This window comes from Aspergillus costaricaensis (genome assembly GCF_003184835.1).
Source record: "Aspergillus costaricaensis CBS 115574 unplaced genomic scaffold BO79scaffold_53, whole genome shotgun sequence".
Taxonomy (NCBI): domain Eukaryota; kingdom Fungi; phylum Ascomycota; class Eurotiomycetes; order Eurotiales; family Aspergillaceae; genus Aspergillus; species Aspergillus costaricensis.
Genome location: NW_020291853.1, coordinates 41775 through 60571, shown reverse-complemented (window position 1 = coordinate 60571; position 18797 = coordinate 41775). Strand labels below are relative to the sequence as shown.

At 49.5% G+C, this 18797-nt stretch overlaps 5 protein-coding genes across 5 annotated transcripts; all 5 read right to left on the bottom strand.

Annotated features, from left to right (window-relative positions):
* Positions 1-1249: 1249 nt before the first annotated feature.
* Positions 1250-2389, bottom strand: sar1 (Arf family GTPase SAR1; the record flags this gene model as incomplete). The annotated part of the gene is made up of 6 exons (XM_025678994.1): positions 1250-1290; positions 1355-1654; positions 1730-1852; positions 1899-1938; positions 2103-2206; positions 2371-2389. 6 exons carry the CDS (start codon positions 2387-2389, stop codon positions 1250-1252), a joined length of 627 nt encoding a protein of 208 aa, XP_025534389.1.
* Positions 2390-2992: 603 nt separating this feature from the next.
* Positions 2993-5511, bottom strand: BO79DRAFT_67071 (DUF2457 domain-containing protein). The gene has a single exon (XM_025689578.1). It carries the CDS (start codon positions 5359-5361, stop codon positions 3193-3195), a length of 2169 nt encoding a protein of 722 aa, XP_025534388.1. The 5' UTR covers positions 5362-5511; the 3' UTR covers positions 2993-3192.
* A 643-nt stretch (positions 5512-6154) lies between these two features.
* Positions 6155-6890, bottom strand: BO79DRAFT_233185 (uncharacterized protein; the record flags this gene model as incomplete). Its single annotated transcript, XM_025684273.1, has 2 exons — positions 6155-6487; positions 6858-6890. 2 exons carry the CDS (start codon positions 6888-6890, stop codon positions 6155-6157), a joined length of 366 nt encoding a protein of 121 aa, XP_025534387.1.
* Positions 6891-10989: 4099 nt separating this feature from the next.
* On the bottom strand, positions 10990-13627 carry BO79DRAFT_241077 (uncharacterized protein). The gene is made up of 10 exons (XM_025685085.1): positions 13139-13627; positions 12996-13089; positions 12843-12897; positions 12408-12603; positions 12120-12286; positions 12033-12036; positions 11733-11817; positions 11680-11702; positions 11420-11560; positions 10990-11362 (listed from the first exon to the last, which is right to left on the bottom strand). Exons 1-10 carry the CDS (start codon positions 13196-13198, stop codon positions 11168-11170), a joined length of 1020 nt encoding a protein of 339 aa, XP_025534386.1. The 5' UTR covers positions 13199-13627; the 3' UTR covers positions 10990-11167.
* Positions 13628-15112: 1485 nt separating this feature from the next.
* On the bottom strand, positions 15113-18105 carry sha1 (putative calmodulin-binding protein Sha1; the record flags this gene model as incomplete). The annotated part of the gene is made up of 2 exons (XM_025687833.1): positions 15113-15450; positions 15501-18105. 2 exons carry the CDS (start codon positions 18103-18105, stop codon positions 15113-15115), a joined length of 2943 nt encoding a protein of 980 aa, XP_025534385.1.
* Positions 18106-18797: the final 692 nt, after the last annotated feature.

Below are 18797 nucleotides of genomic sequence, written 5' to 3'. Positions count from 1 at the left end.
GAAGTGGAACGAACTCATTGTGCGGGGAAGTGGTGAGAAGGATATACAAACCAAACCGGAATAGTATGGTATGGTATGGAAGGACGTATGGAATGCACAGAACGGGAAAGGGGTTTTGTTGTTGTTGTTATTGTGGTGCCCGAATGACGTCGTTTTTCTACTCTCTCTCTCTCTCTCTTGCCCCCCTAGGGGTATTGTATCCGTCTCGTGTGACATCGTGTGCATATATGTGTGGGTGTGTATGTGTGTGTATTATTTGTATTATCTATTCTATTATATTTTACCTTGTCTTCTTTCTATTTTGATTCTGTAGCAGTTGAATTATTGACCTTGGTATATCCACCTCCAACTACTAACTATATTCTAATGTTTGTAGTCATTTTTACCTTCTTGAGGCGTCGCAAATCTATACATGAAGGAATGGTGTGGTAGATGATGGATGAAGACGAAGGCGTTTATACTATATAGTATATCATAGTATCGTGTGTGAATGAAATTGTATTTGGGGGTTTTCGGTGTGTTGTCGATAGTAATATTAATTAACTGTATGGGTAAAGTTATGATTATTCTCATTTCTGCGTATTCGGTCATACTATCTAGAGAACAGAAGCAAGCAAGCAAGCAAGCAAAATGGATGAAGACTTGGTGAGGGGGTTGGTGGGTGTGACTGAACTAGATTGTTACTGTATACGGTGAGGGGCAGAATTCTGTCTTTGTTTTTATTTTGCTTTGTGGGTTGATTGATTGTCTGGTTTTGGAAGGCGAACAGCAGAGAGAATAAGAGGAAAAGGTGGCTACAACGAGATGAAAGGGACAAACGTGATCAAAGTGAGTACCAAGAAACTGGATTAAAACATCAAAGGGATCAGATCAAACTCCGACGAAACGCACACGACATTCATAGTATGAATCAATGTAGGAAGAAATGAACATCAGATGGTTTGAACAATCGAGATATATTGGAGATGGATGGGTCATGGGAACTATTATGCCTAGTAGCGAGTACTTTCTTCCAGGCAGTTGTAATGACCTGTCTGATTGGACGGAGTAGAGTTCATTTCATTGAACTGCATTGGATTGGATTGGATTGGGATATATGGAGATCCTACACCCCCTAAAGAGGGTTCGGAGGGAGACTGAGGAGATTTCGTTTAGGACAGAGTCATCGAGAATAGGTGGATAGGGGAACAAAAAAGAGTAGTCGGGATATATCGCAACAATAAAGTCAACAGCTGGCTGGCTGGCTAGCTTAGACGTACTGAGACAGCCATCTGATACCTTCACCGTATCCTACATAGCATAGAACGATTAGCTCCTGATTGACACCGACTTGGACATCGAATTTTCCACTCACCCTGTCTCATGACAACACTGCACATGAACACCTCAATGGGCCGGATTCCCTCAAGAGGAACCTTGCCCTTACCCGTGGTCTGGTACAATCCAAGCTGGTGGCGAAGCTCGTCCTCGCTAACAGCATCGGGGTGGTCGATCTTGTTTCCGAGGATCAGGAAGGGAACCTTGGCCAGCTCCTCCATGGCAAGGAGGGCGTCGAGCTCAGCCTTGGACTCGGGGAAACGCTCGTGGTCCTTGGCGTCAACGAGAAAGACGATACCGCTAACTTCGGGGAAGTAGTCCTTCCACAGACGACGAGCTATTTAAAGAGAGTTGCTACATTTAGTTTTCTGGCTTTGCTCTATAACACGGGGCTACGAGGTATGTTACTCACCCTGCTGGTGACCACCCAGGTCAAAGGTCGTGAAACGGTTGTTGCCGATGGCGAGCTCTTCGGATGCTGTATTGAAAGAAGTGCGGTTAGCCCTTGTCCGCGATATCCAGTTTCCTTCGGTCGCTGTCGCATAGTCTCTCGCTAGCATGGTCATGTAGGCAATACGTACTCGGGTGAGCAGTGGGCTGGAGGATGGCAACCCGGTCGTTCTATTATCGAACACAGATGTTAGCTTATCGTTCAGCTCTCTCGTGGCCCTATCCCTGCCGTGGTGGCAGTCCCTTCTGATTGAAGTCCATCCCATGCGTTGTCATATCCACCGTCGTCGCCACCAAAGCGAGGCTCGCTCGCGAAAGCAATGGAGCTCGCATACCTTCAGCATGTGCAGGAGGGTCGTCTTTCCGGCATTATCGAGACCGAGGAACAGGAGCTTGGCGTGCTTGTTGAGCAGGCCAAGGGAGGCCAGAATATCGTAGACTATTCGAGAATAATATATCAGTAACTTGGCACACAAGAGACCCAGAGAGCAAGAGGAAAGATGATGGAGAATCAATGTATCCAACATGGCGTGGAGGGTAGGTCTGCAGACCACCTGATGATCGGGGCCAAGTCGGCGGATGGCAAAACAGGGGACTACCTACACCAGTTAATGAGCCACATGGTGGAAATCGACTCAGAACCTCAGACTATGGATTTGTGAATCGGATAGCAGCACGAGGCAGGTGCAAAATGGGCCAAATGGCGGTGGTGAACGGCTAGGCTGGAGATAAGAGCAGGAGAAGGAGCCAGGTTGCGGTGGCCGACAGTTGACGTTGGACTTTCGCTTGCCCGGACGCCTAGCCGAGCGCTTAAGCCAACTCAGCCGCCGGGAGATCATCCGCCCCGATCGAGTCGTTGGAACAACTAGAATACTATGAATTACATTTCTTTTTTTACACTATCGTCAAGTTACGCAGGAAAGTTCATCATACGTTGGCATATTCAATGACACAGTCATTCGCTCAGTATCTACAAATTCGATAACGAAAGCAAACGGGGTATACGCGTAGCAAACCGCCTCCATGCAACCCGGGCTAACAGAGCAATAATGCCGACCGAAAGTCAAATCCGCCGCTCAGCAGCGCGGAGGTGAACAATGAAGAAAAGGAAGAAAAGAAAGAAGGAATAAACAAGCTATGTATAGTGGGAAGGGCGAAGAGAAAGGGGGACAGGCGAAAAGAAAGAATCAAAGGTAGCCACCCCTGTAAAATGCAGACGGGACCCTCCGTGCGAATAGGAATCCGATGGACACGTTGTGAGGACAAGAATAGTAACATCGAAGACAAGGGTGTAGCGAACAGCGCTCAATTGGGATTTGTACACCTCGTCGATCCACTGGTCATGAAAGTGGACGACTGAAAGGGTGATAAGAAAAATTCGAACTATGTACAAGAATTTATCGAATCCCGTGCGGAATTTGAGGTCTAAACAGATAGGACGAGCTGGGCGTTCTCTCCAACGCCGTAAGCTCTGCACCTCTCTGCAACTTCGAGGCCAAGCTCCTTCATCCGTTCAGCACCTTTTCCGGGGATCGGTCGCCGTACCATCTGCTCCTTGGCAGCTTTGCGGCAATGCTGACGCCAGAACTTCTCCTTGCGTTTCTGGCGTTTTTTCTCGAGACCCTCAACAATATCAATGGGGCCTCTGGTGTGCACCTCACGGGTGCGTGACGACTCGCGCTCCGGCGATTCGTAAACGGGGACAATGCCAGACCAGCGGTGAGACTTGTCCAGGCTAGTAAAGAAAGGGTTGGGCGTCCGAGGCAAGGACTTGGTACGAGACATCGCGGGCCGTTGCACCAATTCACTGATGTTCAGTCCCCGCGAGGGGACAGTAGGAGCCTCGTCTGCAGATGCCAGGTCATCCTTCGAAGACCGCAGCTTCATCGGCGGCGGCGGAGAGCGAAGACGCTTTGGCGAGGAACGGCCCTGACGGCGAGGCGGAGGTGAAATCATGCGTCTGGGAGACGTACGAGGAGAAGGCTTCTGCGCAGAGTCTCTACCAGTCCGTCCCCGAGGTCCTTCATCCATGACAGATTCCTCGACATCATCCTCCTCATCCTCCTCATCCTCGGGATCCGAAGTGGGAAAGCTGGGATCGATATCTTGAGGGATGACAATCTGCTTGGAAAGACGGCGCTGCTCGATGCAAGACTTGTAGGCAGCCTCCAAAGGCCGGTCTTCGTCGAAAGTTCCGCAGACGAAGTCCGTACTGTCAGGAAGGTTAGGTGTGCCAGGACGCAGCTTTGGGATCTTCATGGGCGATCGGCTAGTTGTCTTAGCAGCTAAGACAGGTGACCATCGTTGCTGCTGCTGCACATCGTTGGCAGAATCGAAAGACGTGTTCGAGTCGCGACGACTGAAGGGGTGGCGAGCAATGTCGATGTTTTGAGGGCTAGTGGCAGCAGTAGTGCTGGTCGGAGCCCAGAAATCGTATTCCGAACCATCATCGCTCTCGTCCGACTCCGCAAAGCCGGCTTCATTATCCGATTCATTTCCATCGTCAGAAGAGAAGTCGTGAACTGTTGAATCGTCATCAGAATCCTCGACATCATCTTCGTCATCTTCTTCGAGTGCCTCTTCCTCCGCTTCCTCTCCAAGCTTTCTAATGGCATTCTCCTTCTTCATACAATCATTAAGCGTAATCTTCTCCGGGTACTCTCCAGACTTCGTTACCCATTCGTCATCCTCCTCGACGGAGCTGGCGAATTCGTGAAAGCGAGTAGCCTCGGACTCTTCGAACTTACCCAACCCCTTGGTCGGGACACCGCGGCGATCGATCTTCTGCTCCTGGGGAGCCTTGCTCACCGGTGAGGGAGCAGCCTTCTCCGGAGAGGCCTTGCGCGCCATGGGAGCAGGTGATCCGCGGGGACGCGGCCTGCAGCCACTGCGAAGTGGCGACCGCTCCCGGCGAGTCTCGGGATCCCGTGCCGGGCAAACAAAGGTGAGAACGGTCCTCCGCTTGGGTTCAGTTGGTGTAACGCTGGCGTCATTGATCTTCGTGACAGGTCGCTGTGGTGAAGGAGTTTGTGGCTTCTGCTCCTGAGCTTTGCGTCCGCAGGCGAAGCTGATACACCGCTTGCGTCCCAGGTTCGCCTCGACGGCCGACTCGCCAACTTCCACAGCCTCCGCCTTCCTTTTATCACCCATCGAAGACGTGGCGTTGGTCAAGTGAGAGGGCAGAGGCGGGCTGGGTGTGTTGGATAGAGAAGGGCTTGTGAGGCCACCATCGCTGGTCAACTCGGCTGTAGAGATGCCGCTAATGTTGGTATAGGTGTAGGAGCGGTAGAAGGAGTGCTCCTGAGATGGTGAATGACGGTCGGCTGGGCTTTGTGGGGGGGTGCTCTTAAGGGCGCGGGTGAGGAGGGACTCCTTGCGGTCAGTCATGGCAGCGGGGGCCTTGACGTAAACGACACCGTCGTCCATGTTGTTCATCGAGGTATTCAAGAACCGATGATCAGGGGGCTCATCAATGTCCTCAACCATGTCAGCTTCTTGAGGGGCAGACTTGCTGGACTGATGAGGTGAGAGTAGCATCTTCAGTAGGTTATGTATTGAGGCAAATGTTCGTTCACCACCACGCAAGTGCGCCATCCCTTCGAAGATTAGATATATTAATAGTGAGAGGGAAGACAGGAACGAGTAGGTGAGAGAGGTTGTGTCAAGAGGTTAGGTGGAGGGTTGGCGGTAGTATAGTGACTCGACGGAATGGTGGCGGTAAGTAGTTATTATGAGGGTATTCAGACGTATTGGTTGATAGGGAAGAGAAGAATGAAGAATAATTGCATCAATCAAAAGAGTAAAATAGAAGATGCACTCTCGTTATCGATCAATAGTACTACTGATCGACCCAGAGGGCGGAAATGAAGGGTGTCCTTAGTAGGACGATGATTGTCATGATATAGAACACATGGTGTAGTAGTAGGAAAGAGGCGTAGTATAGTAGTTTAGTAGGTCCAAGAAAAGGAGAAGAGCGTCAGGTATGCGGCCAAGAGATGGACTTACGCCTTCTTCAAAGATTGGCAGCTCAAAGAGCGCCAGAAGAAGAAGACGCGTCGAAAGAGTTTCGCAGGTGCAATGTGTTGGCAGTGCTAGGTGGGATTGAGATGGAGAGAAGGAGGAATGTAGAGATGATCGGAAAATAAAAATGTAATTAAGGGAGGGGGGGGGAAGTGGTTTGCGGAAAGGCGAAAATAAAAAATAAAAAATAAAAATTCAAAAATCGAAAATTTATTATTAAAAGAAAAATCGAAAATCAAAAATCAAAATCCCAAGGAAATCCTCGGGGGTTGTCGCCGTGGTATTGTTACCATACCCTCAGTACTGCGTATGAACGGGGTATTAGAGAGTCACCAGCGAAAAGGAGGGCGGGTAAAAAGGCGCAGTGTCAGCGAGTAGTAAATGACGATTCGCAGGGTAAAAGAGGCGGGAGAGCGGCGCCAGGTTTGGGAGCGAGTGACCGGGTTAGGGTGTGGTCAGGAGTGGTCGCCACACTCTGGCACGGCAGGGCAAGGCCGAAGGAGGGCAGGGAAAAATGGTGGAAAAACAAAAAAAAAGCACCACGCCCATTACCCACGATTACAATTTCGGATCTTCTCTGGGGCTTCTTTTCCTTCCTTCTGCAGGCGGACGAGAGGCGCTCGGTCCAACCAACCCCGCCAAGCCCAGACCCACCCTGTCGTTTTCCTCGCCAAATCCATGCATGCTTCGGTTCCTGCGGCTACGTGACGCTGGCCAGTACCAATACCGTGGTAATCTTCGCACGCCCGTCAATACACACCTGTCAGGGTACTTACTAGAGGGTAGTTACCGTCAAGCAAAAGGACTCATCATGGAGGGAAGAGGCTTAGAGTCATAAAGGATTGGAGAAGAGTCATTCAAAGGAATCTCTAGCTGAGGATCACGGATCTCATTGTCTGCTATGATCTGCGAGATGACTGTTGTTCCTTTGATCTGATTCAGGAGTCACCGGTTTTGTAACGAGCCGGTTTCATCCATGGTGGGCAAGCCAGCACCGAAGTACAAAAAGCAAGAAAGACTATGAGGCATTTTGGAGGTTGGCTACCAAGGCGGGCTAACCTCGATCTTACTAACCCGGTCAGTAAGAAATCATCCCAGACCATAACTTACTGTGTAGTCTTAATTGGGAAAAGCTACCACCCAAAAAACATCGCCCCCCCTCCATCTACACTAAGAGTCTTGGAAAACTATAGTAGTGGCCGAAGAACCAGAGACTGAAAAGCAAGGGGGTGATCCATTCTTTGTCTTCTAGAACATATTCAGCGAAGAGGGATATTTTATCTGATCGGAATGTCGTACAAATCTCAAGGGTTCAAGACAAGACAGCGAATAACGGAAGGTCCAGAGCAAAGAAAGGCTGTCAGACAAGGGAGGGCGGCTACTCAATGAGAAAGAATGAACCCCCACGAGGACAAGACAGCGCAGGAGCCAGGACAGGCATCATAGCGGCACGAGCTGCGACTGTTGAGTGTGGGAAAGTTGCCCTACCGACCATCGGGGCGGGTAATGCCAGGGTAATTACGAGGGTGACCACGGCAAGCAGACCCGACAACTTGACCGTGGGAGGACCAAAACGAACCCCGTCGGAGTCGCGCCGAAGCCGTTTCAGCGGGCGCTGCGCTTTTGTTGGGCTTAATACACAGTAACCCTTGAGCTTTGAATGGCCACACATAAATATTGCATCTAGCATTGATTTAAGCCTAGCATCAACCCCCCATCAGCCGGCTCCCTTATGCGCTGCTTATGCGTGAAAGTGGTTACTTAAGGTACTAGGTTCCTCGGCGTAGCTACCTCTTCCGACTGATTCGGTCGGTCGCAGCTCCAGGAGCGCATTACCACCCACCCTACCTACTCCATACACACACAGCACACCAAAAGTAGACTACTATGGTAATTTCGTTAAGGAGGCCAAGATAATACTCAAGAAGACAATCACCATTATAGTGCTACCAATGTGGTGCTTGGCACCACGCCTCATTCTCAAAGACTAGACAAAGTGACAACAATTCAAGTCCTTCAAAACACTGCCTCCCTTTCCCCCCCCTGCTGGTCGCCATTATTGTTTTACAATCCCAATAACAATGCTTGGTATTTCTTGTCATTGCTCACTATTGCATTTGCCGAGACTTTCCCTAGCTGGGCTTAAATCTGGTGGTTCCTGATCCGGAAAGCGATGGTCTTGGCCCTGTGACGTAAGGTTTCCCCCTAGTCATGCTGTGTCACGGCAGTCTTGAAGGTTATCTCAGTCTGAAGCAGTAGTAGGAGAAACTTGTGCGATGCCGATGATGCGGGCCAGAACGACAAACTTGCTTGCTTGCTACAGACATCACTGGGAACTGCGAACCAACTGCAACAGAAGTCTCGACGATTCTATCCCAGTTTCTCGGACCGACTAGACCCCTATCCCCCTGCTATGACGAGGTGAATTAAACTGAACAACTCTTCAGCTGCACCAACTCTACCCCAGAGTACTACATTACAACGGCTACCACATCAATAGAACCAAGAGAATAAAAATTCCCCGACTGTGACCGGGATCGATCATGACGCTCTCGAGTCCCGGAAAGTTTGCTTGAGGTTACAGCGACTGGCAATGGGACAAGCAGGTGGTTTCCATGTCTTCGATCTGCCACGCTCAGCTCTCAAGGTTGGTTCCGATAACCGTACCCAGGAAAGCTGGTACCTAGATCGGTCCAAATGAGAATGATGAGTAGTATATGGGAAGCTCAAGCCATGCTACAGAACTCCCAAGTATGTTGTTGACTAGAAGCACCGCCACCTGATTGACAACAGCTGGGAGTGACAGTCGGTCTGGGCGGGAATAGTTGGCTCTTGGCTGTACAACATATTTGGACTCAAGATGATCGGACCAGTGTTGCCAGAAATAACCAGAGTAGATCTGAACTATGCAAATAAGGACTGGAACTAGTAGTCATGGCTCATTGTTCAATGGATTCCCTCAAACAATAGCACGATCTTGGGATAGTTTGTCGCTGGGTTGTTTGACAGCCGAGTTCTTGTCTTTACCCCCGGGTAACTCCACAGTGATCATCCCAGGGATGGTCACCCAGGTAGCAGCCAATTCTGGAGATAGAGTTTCGTCTCATCCAGCAACTTGTCCGTTTATCTCTAGGATCTCAGCCTTGGGGGCCACTAAGTTTAGAATTAGGCATGTCCGACAAGAAAGGCCCAGCAAACTCAGCGCGGGTGGCAGTGATGGGAAGGGGAGGAGCGAGGAGGAAGAAGGAAAAACCCATCGGGATCGGCCTGGTATCCATACATACAGACCGATTCTCATACATACGCCGTACATACGAGACCCGCGCCAAGACCACCCCCAAATCCGGACTGGAAACGATCACAACTGCATCTCAGATCCCATCCTTCCCTTCAGGCGATCGTGCCGTCTTTCCCAGACTGGATTGAGTTGTGGATAGAGTATCTCCGGAAGAATGGAGACAGGGAAGATGGGAAAAAAGCAGTATGGTGATGATGACCAGATCTATGCCCGATGGCAAAGGGCTGAGAGAAGCGGTCAGCGCCAGAACCAGAGAACTACACAGTAGAGACCCAAACTGCATCACTTTTCTCTCTAATGACTGACAGCCGGGCGGCGGTTCACCGAGCTCAGAACCACGGTAGCGATCTCCAAAGCGGAGACCATCGAGCGGGCTAATCCCACCCCCATCCACTTCTACACCAACGGGCTTACAATCAGAAACCTGCACAATTCACGGTCGCTGAGGATGGGGGGGCCCAGCTAGACTACTACCAAACGCCTCACGATTTACGAAGCCTTGAAGTGCTGGGACAAGCTTCATGCGATTCAGGGATAACCCCCACTCAGTGCCATGGCTGCTCCGGGAGATGCAGCTTCCCACAATCGCAGCAGCCAATCTGCGCGTCTCGGGAGTACTTTTTCTTTTGCTGTTTTTGCCCGCTTTTATCCTCGATCCCAGCAATCAGGATCGATCCAAATCTCAGCCAGTCATGGGAATAGGAAGAAAAAAAAACTGCTGGGGAAGTACTAACTAGACTAACTATCGGCACTGGCAGTCCTGGAGTTAGTAGTAACTACTTTCACGAACCAACGGGGTCGGCCCATTTACACGATCCTTCGTTACCTCGTGAAGTCTTACGACTCCAATTGCCCTTTTGGGAATTCCGGCCCTGGTTCATTCAACTAAGTATGCTGGTTGTTATTGTTGCTTACGGCGTGGGTTGAAGCGCCAGTTTCACCCCCGTTACACATTGCATATGCCGCTGTTGGGGGGGGAAGGAAAGAAATGCGACCTTTTAGCGACCCCATGCTTGGCTACCACACTCACACGCACACTCAGTCCCCTCTGAAGGATCCTCATCCATGGCCGCCAACACGGACTCTCCGCACTTGGGGATCGAGAACAAGATACAAGGTACATGCGACTTATGTATACTTATGTTCCGAATACATATGGTCTATGTGCTACGCGGCCTAGAAGCCAAGATTGAAACAGAGTTTCCGCAATTAAACTCCGACCGATGACGGAAAGGAAAAACAGAATAAGAAATATAAACTATATACAATCATTCTTCTCAAGTACTCGTGAACAGCGTGCAAACTTTCGATCCTCATTGAAGAGCTGAAGATCTCTAGCTGAACGGCATGGCCGAGGGGAGGCAAGCAAAACCCGAAGAAAAAGGAAATAAAGAGGAAGGGAAAAAAAAATAAAATAAAATCTTAATTGAAACCCAAACTCCAAAGGCGACTCTTACAGGAGGAGAAGGGAAACAAGAAGTTTGTACAGTAGGCAGGTAGAGTCTGCCACCACGATGGTCACCGGCCACCCGGAAGAGGAAATGCTATGTGGCATACGAACAACCGTCCTCAACCCCATCCAGTTCTTCCTCCCCCAGCCTTTTCTGGGATAGGATGGCTACTATGCTAGCTTGCATATTGATGATCGAACCACCAGCAGCACCTGGTGGAGATTCTGAACTGTCGCGCGTGCGAGTGGACCGCCATGAGATCGATTATGGAGACGAACAGACCAGAGAGCATGAATGGGATTGTCTCTTTGGTGGGCGGATGCCTCAGGGCCACTTTTTTCGGCGCGGTGCTATGGTATAACTGCTACTGCTACTGTGAGAGGTTGACAGGCAGACAGACGCCGGGATCAACGCCGGATAAGAATAGCATTAACCTAACAAACACCGACTGAGCTACCCAGGATTAGGATTAAGGATTAATACGTCCGCTTATCGACCTCCGCGCCCAGGATCAAAAGTCCTGCTGCGGTGGTGTCATTGGCCTGCAGCTAAGGCGACTAAGAGTTAGAGCCTTGTACCTTAATGGCCGACGTCGGCCTAAGAGCGGTTTGTATGAGGGATTTTATTCTCCCTAGGTCGATGCCCTAACGACGCTGACTGGACCGTCGATGGCTTTCTCCTCCTCTTGCCCTCTCCACCAGCACGGGACTCGCGCTTGGATTCGCGCCGGCTTCAAGTTGCGATGCACGACGCACCCAATCGAGTAATCCATGCCCCAGAAAAAAAAGTCCCAGCGACTCGCCAGTCCGGCACGGCAACAAGGTGCCTTTTGCCTGTCTCATGGTCAGCTAGCCGTGCGACAGCCAGCTTCATTTCCGCCGACCCGGCATTGTCCATCTGTACCCCGTACAACCATCGTGATTGATGGATCGGGGTCTTGGACTCGGTCAATTGGCAAATCATCGTCGACTCCCCTGGCTGTTGAGCTAAATCCACCCCCGGACATCAGACATCCCATCCATGGCTTTTATGCGGATAAAAACGAGGCTGCCGTCATGACATATGCAAGTGCGCCTCCCACACTCCGAGCCCATGACTGAGCGCATGGCATGGTCAGTCATGGAAGGATTCAGAATCGTCGACGTTAATCAGCCTACTCCTCCTCGCTTCGATTCAGGTAACCACAATTACCATACCTCCCGTATACCAGGTATCGGGTACACGGAAGATAAGATGGTCGCTAATGCAGTAATCTAGTCGCACATGGGGGGTACGCCCTTGCTTCAGTCACGATGAAGAAAAGAAGAGACAACAAAGAACAGAGCCATTGCAAAGGTGGATGAAGATCCAGAACCCAAGTACTCCAGGACGGGCCGGCCTGCACGTCGAAATCTTACCGTGGTAGGCAAACGTCTAGAATGTGTCAGTGGCAGCATCGAGCCCAGTTCTTCAAAGGGATGGTAATGCTCTCATCATTGAGCGCATGATCGACATACCACACTGGGTTGGGGAGACACAGCGGATCACCCGAAACCTTCAACATCACAGACATCACAGCCTCTTGGGAGAGTCATGATTCCGACTGAGACGGCCAAGAGGGCCGCCAAGATGGCCAAGGCATATACATTTCACCCCATGCAACCATGAAGATGGGGGATCCCTTCACTTGAGAGGCGGAGTTGAAGAACCGAGTGGTCCCCGTTTCGACTGCCCCTTGCTCAGTGCTCATCCCTCCCCTCTGGACATTCCACTGCAGTTCTTGGCAACGTCCTGTGACCTTGCCCCCGGTACGACGGAGAATTGCCGCCAAGATGATCACAGCCAAGTTGCGAACGACGTCTGTTGCGGTGGAATGAGCTACTGGCTAGAACCCCCCATCGGCGTGGGAGAGTGGTCGGTCCCCGGTCTTTCCCGGAGTCCGGAGCTACAGCGACCGACCTACTGTCCGCCGTCGACACATTCCTCCTCCTCCTTGCCTCCCCGGTGCAACTGGTCCAAGAGGATCCCGCGTTGAGTTGGTGACTGGCCAAGGATGCCAAGCGCCATTCCAAATACTTGGGCGAATGACTGCGGCTGTGGGATGGAGGAGGATGGGGGGAAGCATCTCAAGAGCACCAAGTAGATACTGGCCGGTCTGAAAAGGAGTATCACCCCCCGGAAGGTGGGAGATCTTCGTCGATCATCTGCTCCTATATTGCAGGACAAATTCTTGGCGAACGAATACCAAGCATGACCACGTCGAAGTTTGCTCAGGGGGAAAGAGAGAGCGACCAGGCTATGTTGCAGCTTGAATCGATTAGACGTACCCAATTAAGGGGGCTTGGAAGAAGACAAGCTGTCCAGGTCCTCGGACACGTCTGTCTGCACATCACAGATTGTCCACGGGAGCAAGTCGATACCAAGAGACAGAGTGTGTGTTTGTCTAAGCCTCATTGCAATACGGAATAGGTTTAAGATACCCCTTTTCATCTTTCCTCTCCGCTGATCCGGAAGAATAGCAACTCCGGCCAGCAAAGAGCATCTCGCGATTCCCTCCGAGCCGGTGATCGACCGCTCTTTTCTCAGGAAGGGTTGCCAGAGGGGGAATCTCCTGATGGCGGACCGGCCGTTCTGCCAATAACAACCCCGCGATTAAAGTTCGTTCACGCCAGCACAGGTACATATAGTCTACCGGGACTCCAACCAGCAGGCCGGTACCAATGCACTGCAGGGCCCTTTGCAGCGAGACTACTGTACGGCGTAAGGGAGGGAAGTCAAAGCCCGTTGGCGATCGATCTGATCATCGGACAAGGAAAAGGTGGAGAGAGAGAGAGAGAGACGAGAAAAAATAAGAAAAGAGGAGGCGTGTATTGCCGCTTCCAGTAATCTTCTCGAACGTCTGTGGTTTCTCTTCCCCGCAGGGCTGCTGCTACTCTCAACTCTCCGGATTCGTCGTTATGATTCAGAACAGCATCTGATCATCGGAAGCATTATATCATCATCGAGGATGCCCAATACTACCTCGGTCATACTTCGTAGAGGAGGGAGGGGAAAATGCGATCGGCCGCTTCAGCTGGCAGATGGCAGATGCTCAAACCGACGTCATTTCTTTAAATATCTCAACCACTAGAACCACTGACAACAGGCACAGTTAATTAATATTGGTAAATTAATTAAAAGGAATAATGAATAACATCAGTCGGGAACAAATCATTACTTCAGCCAACTACAGTACAGTTAGTAAGTCGTTACTTTGTAGTAGTTAGTAGTTGTCCCTCGTCAGCTGCGACAAAAACAAAAAACCAGTGACATCATACGAGTTCACCTCGACAAACTCTCTCTCCCTCCATCTCCTCCCGTGTGTGTGTGTGTGGGATGATAATTATTACGACGGATGAATGGATGGCTGGCTGATCTCTCCCACGTAAGCGATACCTTTACTCTACTACTACTAGGTAGGTACACCCTACTGTAACAGTTAATGTAACATGAAGCATAAGCATATCATCTCTACAAATCTTACTTTCATCATCATGATTATGATTATTACTATTACTTACTAAGTAACTTAACTAAACTAAATAAGCATGTATGTAAGTAAGTAATAATTCATTTTGATTTCAACATTTTATTTTCTGCCTAATACTAGTACTAATTGTATATGTTGATTTGATTGCATGGTTGATCCCAGATATGTACAAGTTGTAACTATGGTAAATGCCAAGCAGTAGAGCAAATAGGCAGATGCATATATTATAGCATCATTTATTTATATATAGTATGGATTTATTTTTATCACCATCATCATCATACAGTTTACTAACCTACGTAGTTAGTATGATGATGTATATCACTGCAGACCTTGTCGTCATGATCGCTGCTTACTTTCTTCTCAGTTTCTTCTTCTTCACCATCATAACGCATAACGTATAACGCATACATAATCCCCTATGTACATAAGACAGATTATCAAACTAACCCATTAACTTGCTCTGCTCTTAGTTACAAAACTTACAACAAATAAATAAGCAAGGGGCGTAGGTAGTTAGGATATAGTTGGGTTAATAGGTAGTAGTAGTGACTTACTTGGGTATATATATGACATTGAAAAAGCAAGTAAAGTACTTGACTTCAGACAGTAGTTGTGATATGATCGGTTCTATCAACCCCCACTAACTATGATTTATCTATATTCCATGTACATAATTATGTTGGATAATGATAGCATTCTCGTATCTGTAGTTCTTTATTTGCTTCTTTTTTAGTTGTCGTGGGAGGTAGATAAGGCTTCTTAGTGGGGGGTGTGGTTGGGTGATGATTGATGGATGCCCATATGTAATAACTATCATAGATAGTGTTTAGGTACTAGTTGGGTGATGATCTGGCTAAAGGGCTATGATGCGAGGGGGCAGGGGATGTTACGTAGCGACTAAGTGTCTTTGACTATTTGGGGGGTGATGCTGCGTGATTGGAATTATGAATTATGAATTATTGTCTGAATACACAAACTAAACGGTAGTGCTGCACTTGGACCTTCTGAGCTGTAGAAACCATCTGGATGGTGCAACAATCCCTATCCCCATATGGTGACTCGCGTTCATAGATATTGGTTGTCCTCGTAGGCATATGCAGCAACTACTCGACCATGCTGTTGAGCTCGAGTCAGCCTCCACCACCGCACAATCACCTCCTTCGCCCAGAGGATTCGATTTTGTGTTTGTACAACTGCAGCGCATTGTCTGGCAATATCCCTTGCGATGGCTCGGCGCTTCTCATCTCGACGCGTCAGGATCCGTCGCCATGCTGTCTGGAGTACTGTCGCAGCTCGCGCGCGCTTCGTAGCTGGCAGCAGCCGCGAACAGAGGAACGCGAGTGCTCCTATTGTAAAGTCGCTGTCGACGATATGAGTCTTTGAAGAAGGAGACACGAGTTTGGCTGGTCTATGTTAGTCGCTATGGAGGGAGTAATGTCATTGGTAAACTCACCGAATTCTGCACTGCATCCCAATGCCCGCAGACGCGATTCTAGAGATGCTGTTCTGCTATGATCCTCGGCATGCTCCACGAGATATCCGTCGTATTCGTCAACAATACTTTCGTATACCTTGCCATCGCTGAAGGTTGTGCTCAGGTTGTCAACCGGTACGCCCTTGAGATGTGCAAGGGTAGATGCCCATTGCTTGAGCAGCAAGGTTGGTTCGTCGCTCTCATCATTCCCGTTCAATGGCATGCCATCCTCACCAGCCTGGAAAGCAGTTTTCTGCCTCAGTCTTTCAATCTCCTTTTTGACGTCCCCCCAGTCTACTAGCCCTGCAAGGCCCCATGTGCTGACCAGCTTCCACAACAACGCAATAGTCTTCTCGCGATGTCCGTCGACGATATCTTCTGCGCGTATGTCTTTCGCGAGCTTCCTTGTCTCTTGGGCAGAAGCCAGCGCATCCAAGGCAATTTGAATGTTAAAAAGCTTTACCGTGCGGCTCCTGCATGGGAATTTCAGATGACTCGAAAGCGGCAAACTTCCGTTCGACACTTCACCGGATGAGGTTGAACGATAGAATAACAGTTCCACAATCTTTGTCAACCTCACACCGTCCCGGAGATCTACAGCAAGGTTGTCAACCCGGTAGTCATATTCTTCCAATGGATGCTGCTCAAAACTCAATTCGCACTCCAAGTGGCTCAATGCTTTGATGATGTCTCCGCACGATGGTAGTAGGAACCGACCCAGTGCCTGGAGCACCGCACCAGAGGACTTGACAGGCGACGAAGAGAGGAAAAGGCGTCGCGGAACGGCTGTCCCATGGCACATTCTCGCTTTGTCCAGAAGGACAACCATCATTATGCTTCGAAGAACAGTCCGACGGTATGCCTGGCCAGCTACACCGCCATTCTCTCCCACAGCGATCTTTTCTTGAGGGTCAATATCCTGGTTTCGTAACAAGAATGCTTCCAGGAATCCTTCCAACTTTCGTTTCATCGCCTTGTCATTATCCGAGGCATCGCCTCCATGAACCAACTTAGAGGTGGGTATCTTCCTTCCAATGATTGCTTCCACCGCGGCTCGCAATGCTCGTAAGTCGTAGGTCTTGATCCAAATATCCAAGAACTTTCGTTTCAAGCCCAGATCGTTGTAAAGACGGCTACTGCGCGTGAGCACGTCTTTTGGTATGCTCAAAGCGCCGTATAACAATGATGCTTGAAGACGTTTGTGGAGGTGTGCGAAAGATGCTCCCTGGTACAAGGTGAGGAGCTCATGTCGAAGCATGGCGTGGTTGTCGACTTCTGGCTCCTCACAAGTACATTGGAACATTTCATTGACCAACTGTGTTATTGCCACTTCCTGGTGCAAGAGCCAATTCTCTTCGTACAGTGCCGGGTTTGTGATGTTGTCTGAAATAACTGGACAATCCTTCGCAATAGGCTTCGTGTTGTTACGCGAAGTAGTCGATTTGGATACTATGCATGTTTTTGATGGCTTCTGTGACGTAGATAGATTTGAGGTTCGCATAGAAGCGTTTCGGTTGTAGTCTGATGTCAAATTTGGCTTCATGATGCTATTGTGTTCAGATTTGTTCTGTCGTGCTTTAGTGGTGTTTTGGCTGTTGCTCAGTACATTGCTCCTCTGCTGAGTGTTGCTCGTCTTGGTAGATAGAGGCTTGGATGTAGGCTTTGCAGAGGCATTTGTAGCACCAGCTCTTCTAGCTGCCATCGGAGGAGCATTTAGGCGGTTTCCCGAATCCTCCTTGGCTTTCAGGGCCTGATGTATTTTCTTGCCTTCAGCGATAACTGTTCCTGGAGGCACATTCTCCTTTCCGCCATTCTTCCCGGCAATGTCGTGATGAATGCAGGACTCCTGCATTACTTTAGAGCTTGGCTTCAATGGAGCTCGTTGGGCAGACGATGCGAGAGATCGTTTGGCTTGTCGCTTCTTAGCAATCTGTGACTCCAAGCTGTTGACTTGAGTATCTTCATTGATACACTTGTCCAAATTGTCCGACTTGGGCGGGCTGAAGAGACCCATAAATACACTGGCCACTGTACCGTCATCCGGGGGAATATAAACCGTGTTACGGCGTACATCCGTCTTCAGGCTATTTTTTGCCTTCTCCTGGCCATCTGCTCCATTGATGCGCATTAAAAGCGCGTTGTTTTTCTCTGTGTCCGTTCTCTTACTTGTTGACTTGTGAGTTAATCCTTCTTGACGCGACTGCGTGTCTGGGCTCGGGCCGAAGCTGATTTTGGGACGAAATCTCTGAGCTGGCTGCGCAAGTAAGGATGTTTTGCGGCTCGTGGTCGATGCTGCTATGCTCGAATCCCGCTTCGCCTTGTATGCCGGCTGTGTAGGATTCTCTCCATGGTCTTCGTGAATAGCAAAGGATGTGCCTGTCTTGGTCCGTCTTCTGGGCTTGGCCCCCGTAAGTACAGACTGTTTAATTTCGGTCGTGAACTCGATGTTAGCAGTATCGTCCCAGTTGCCCAGACTATCTTCCCACATGCTGTCGGACGAGCTTCTGTTGCTGCCTCGGCTGAAGATTGAAGTGCTCGTCCTTGAAGGGCAAGGGGTCGTGGCTTCGTACAGAAAGCCGGACATATTGAGAATAATGCAAGTAGAATCCTTCTAAAGTAGTCTTGAGGTTTAGGCAGTGCCTCTATTCCATGGGGATAACTCGTAAATAACTTTCCCGACTACTGTATGGCGTGTCAGGTTCAATTGTCGGATAGGAGTTAATATTCAGTCGACATTAAAAGTAGAAGAAGGCCTTCAAATTATATGATGGGATGACCTGTCAAGCTTCGGGGGCGAGATCGAGGCTAAGTCATAGAAAGTTTGGTCGAGGATGGGTCTGAGGTATGGAGACGCGATGTTGACGCTGCGTTGCCCGTGCAACGGGAAGGGGGTTGACACCTTAGGCAGCGACCGTGGATGGCAAATCGAGACACCTTCAATCACAGTTGCTCCTGCCTGGCCAAGGTCATTGAACATCCTTCACTAGGTGACTCGCTGTGGGTGCTACCTAACGTAGTCCTCCACATTCTTCATGGTCCGATGCGACTACCGACTACTTTTCTAGAATACTATTTTAGTCTCTTTTAGGTTAGATGTCGATCACATACAAAGCCCCAACGGTGTCCACTGAGGAAGTAACTACTAAATAAATTGTTGCTGCACAAACAGCATCCCCTCGTATTCGTTTAACATCCCCATGTACAGAGTAGTAGATATTTAATCTATGGAGCATTACAATCCCGATGGCGAAGAGAGCGAAATTGATAGTGCAAGGA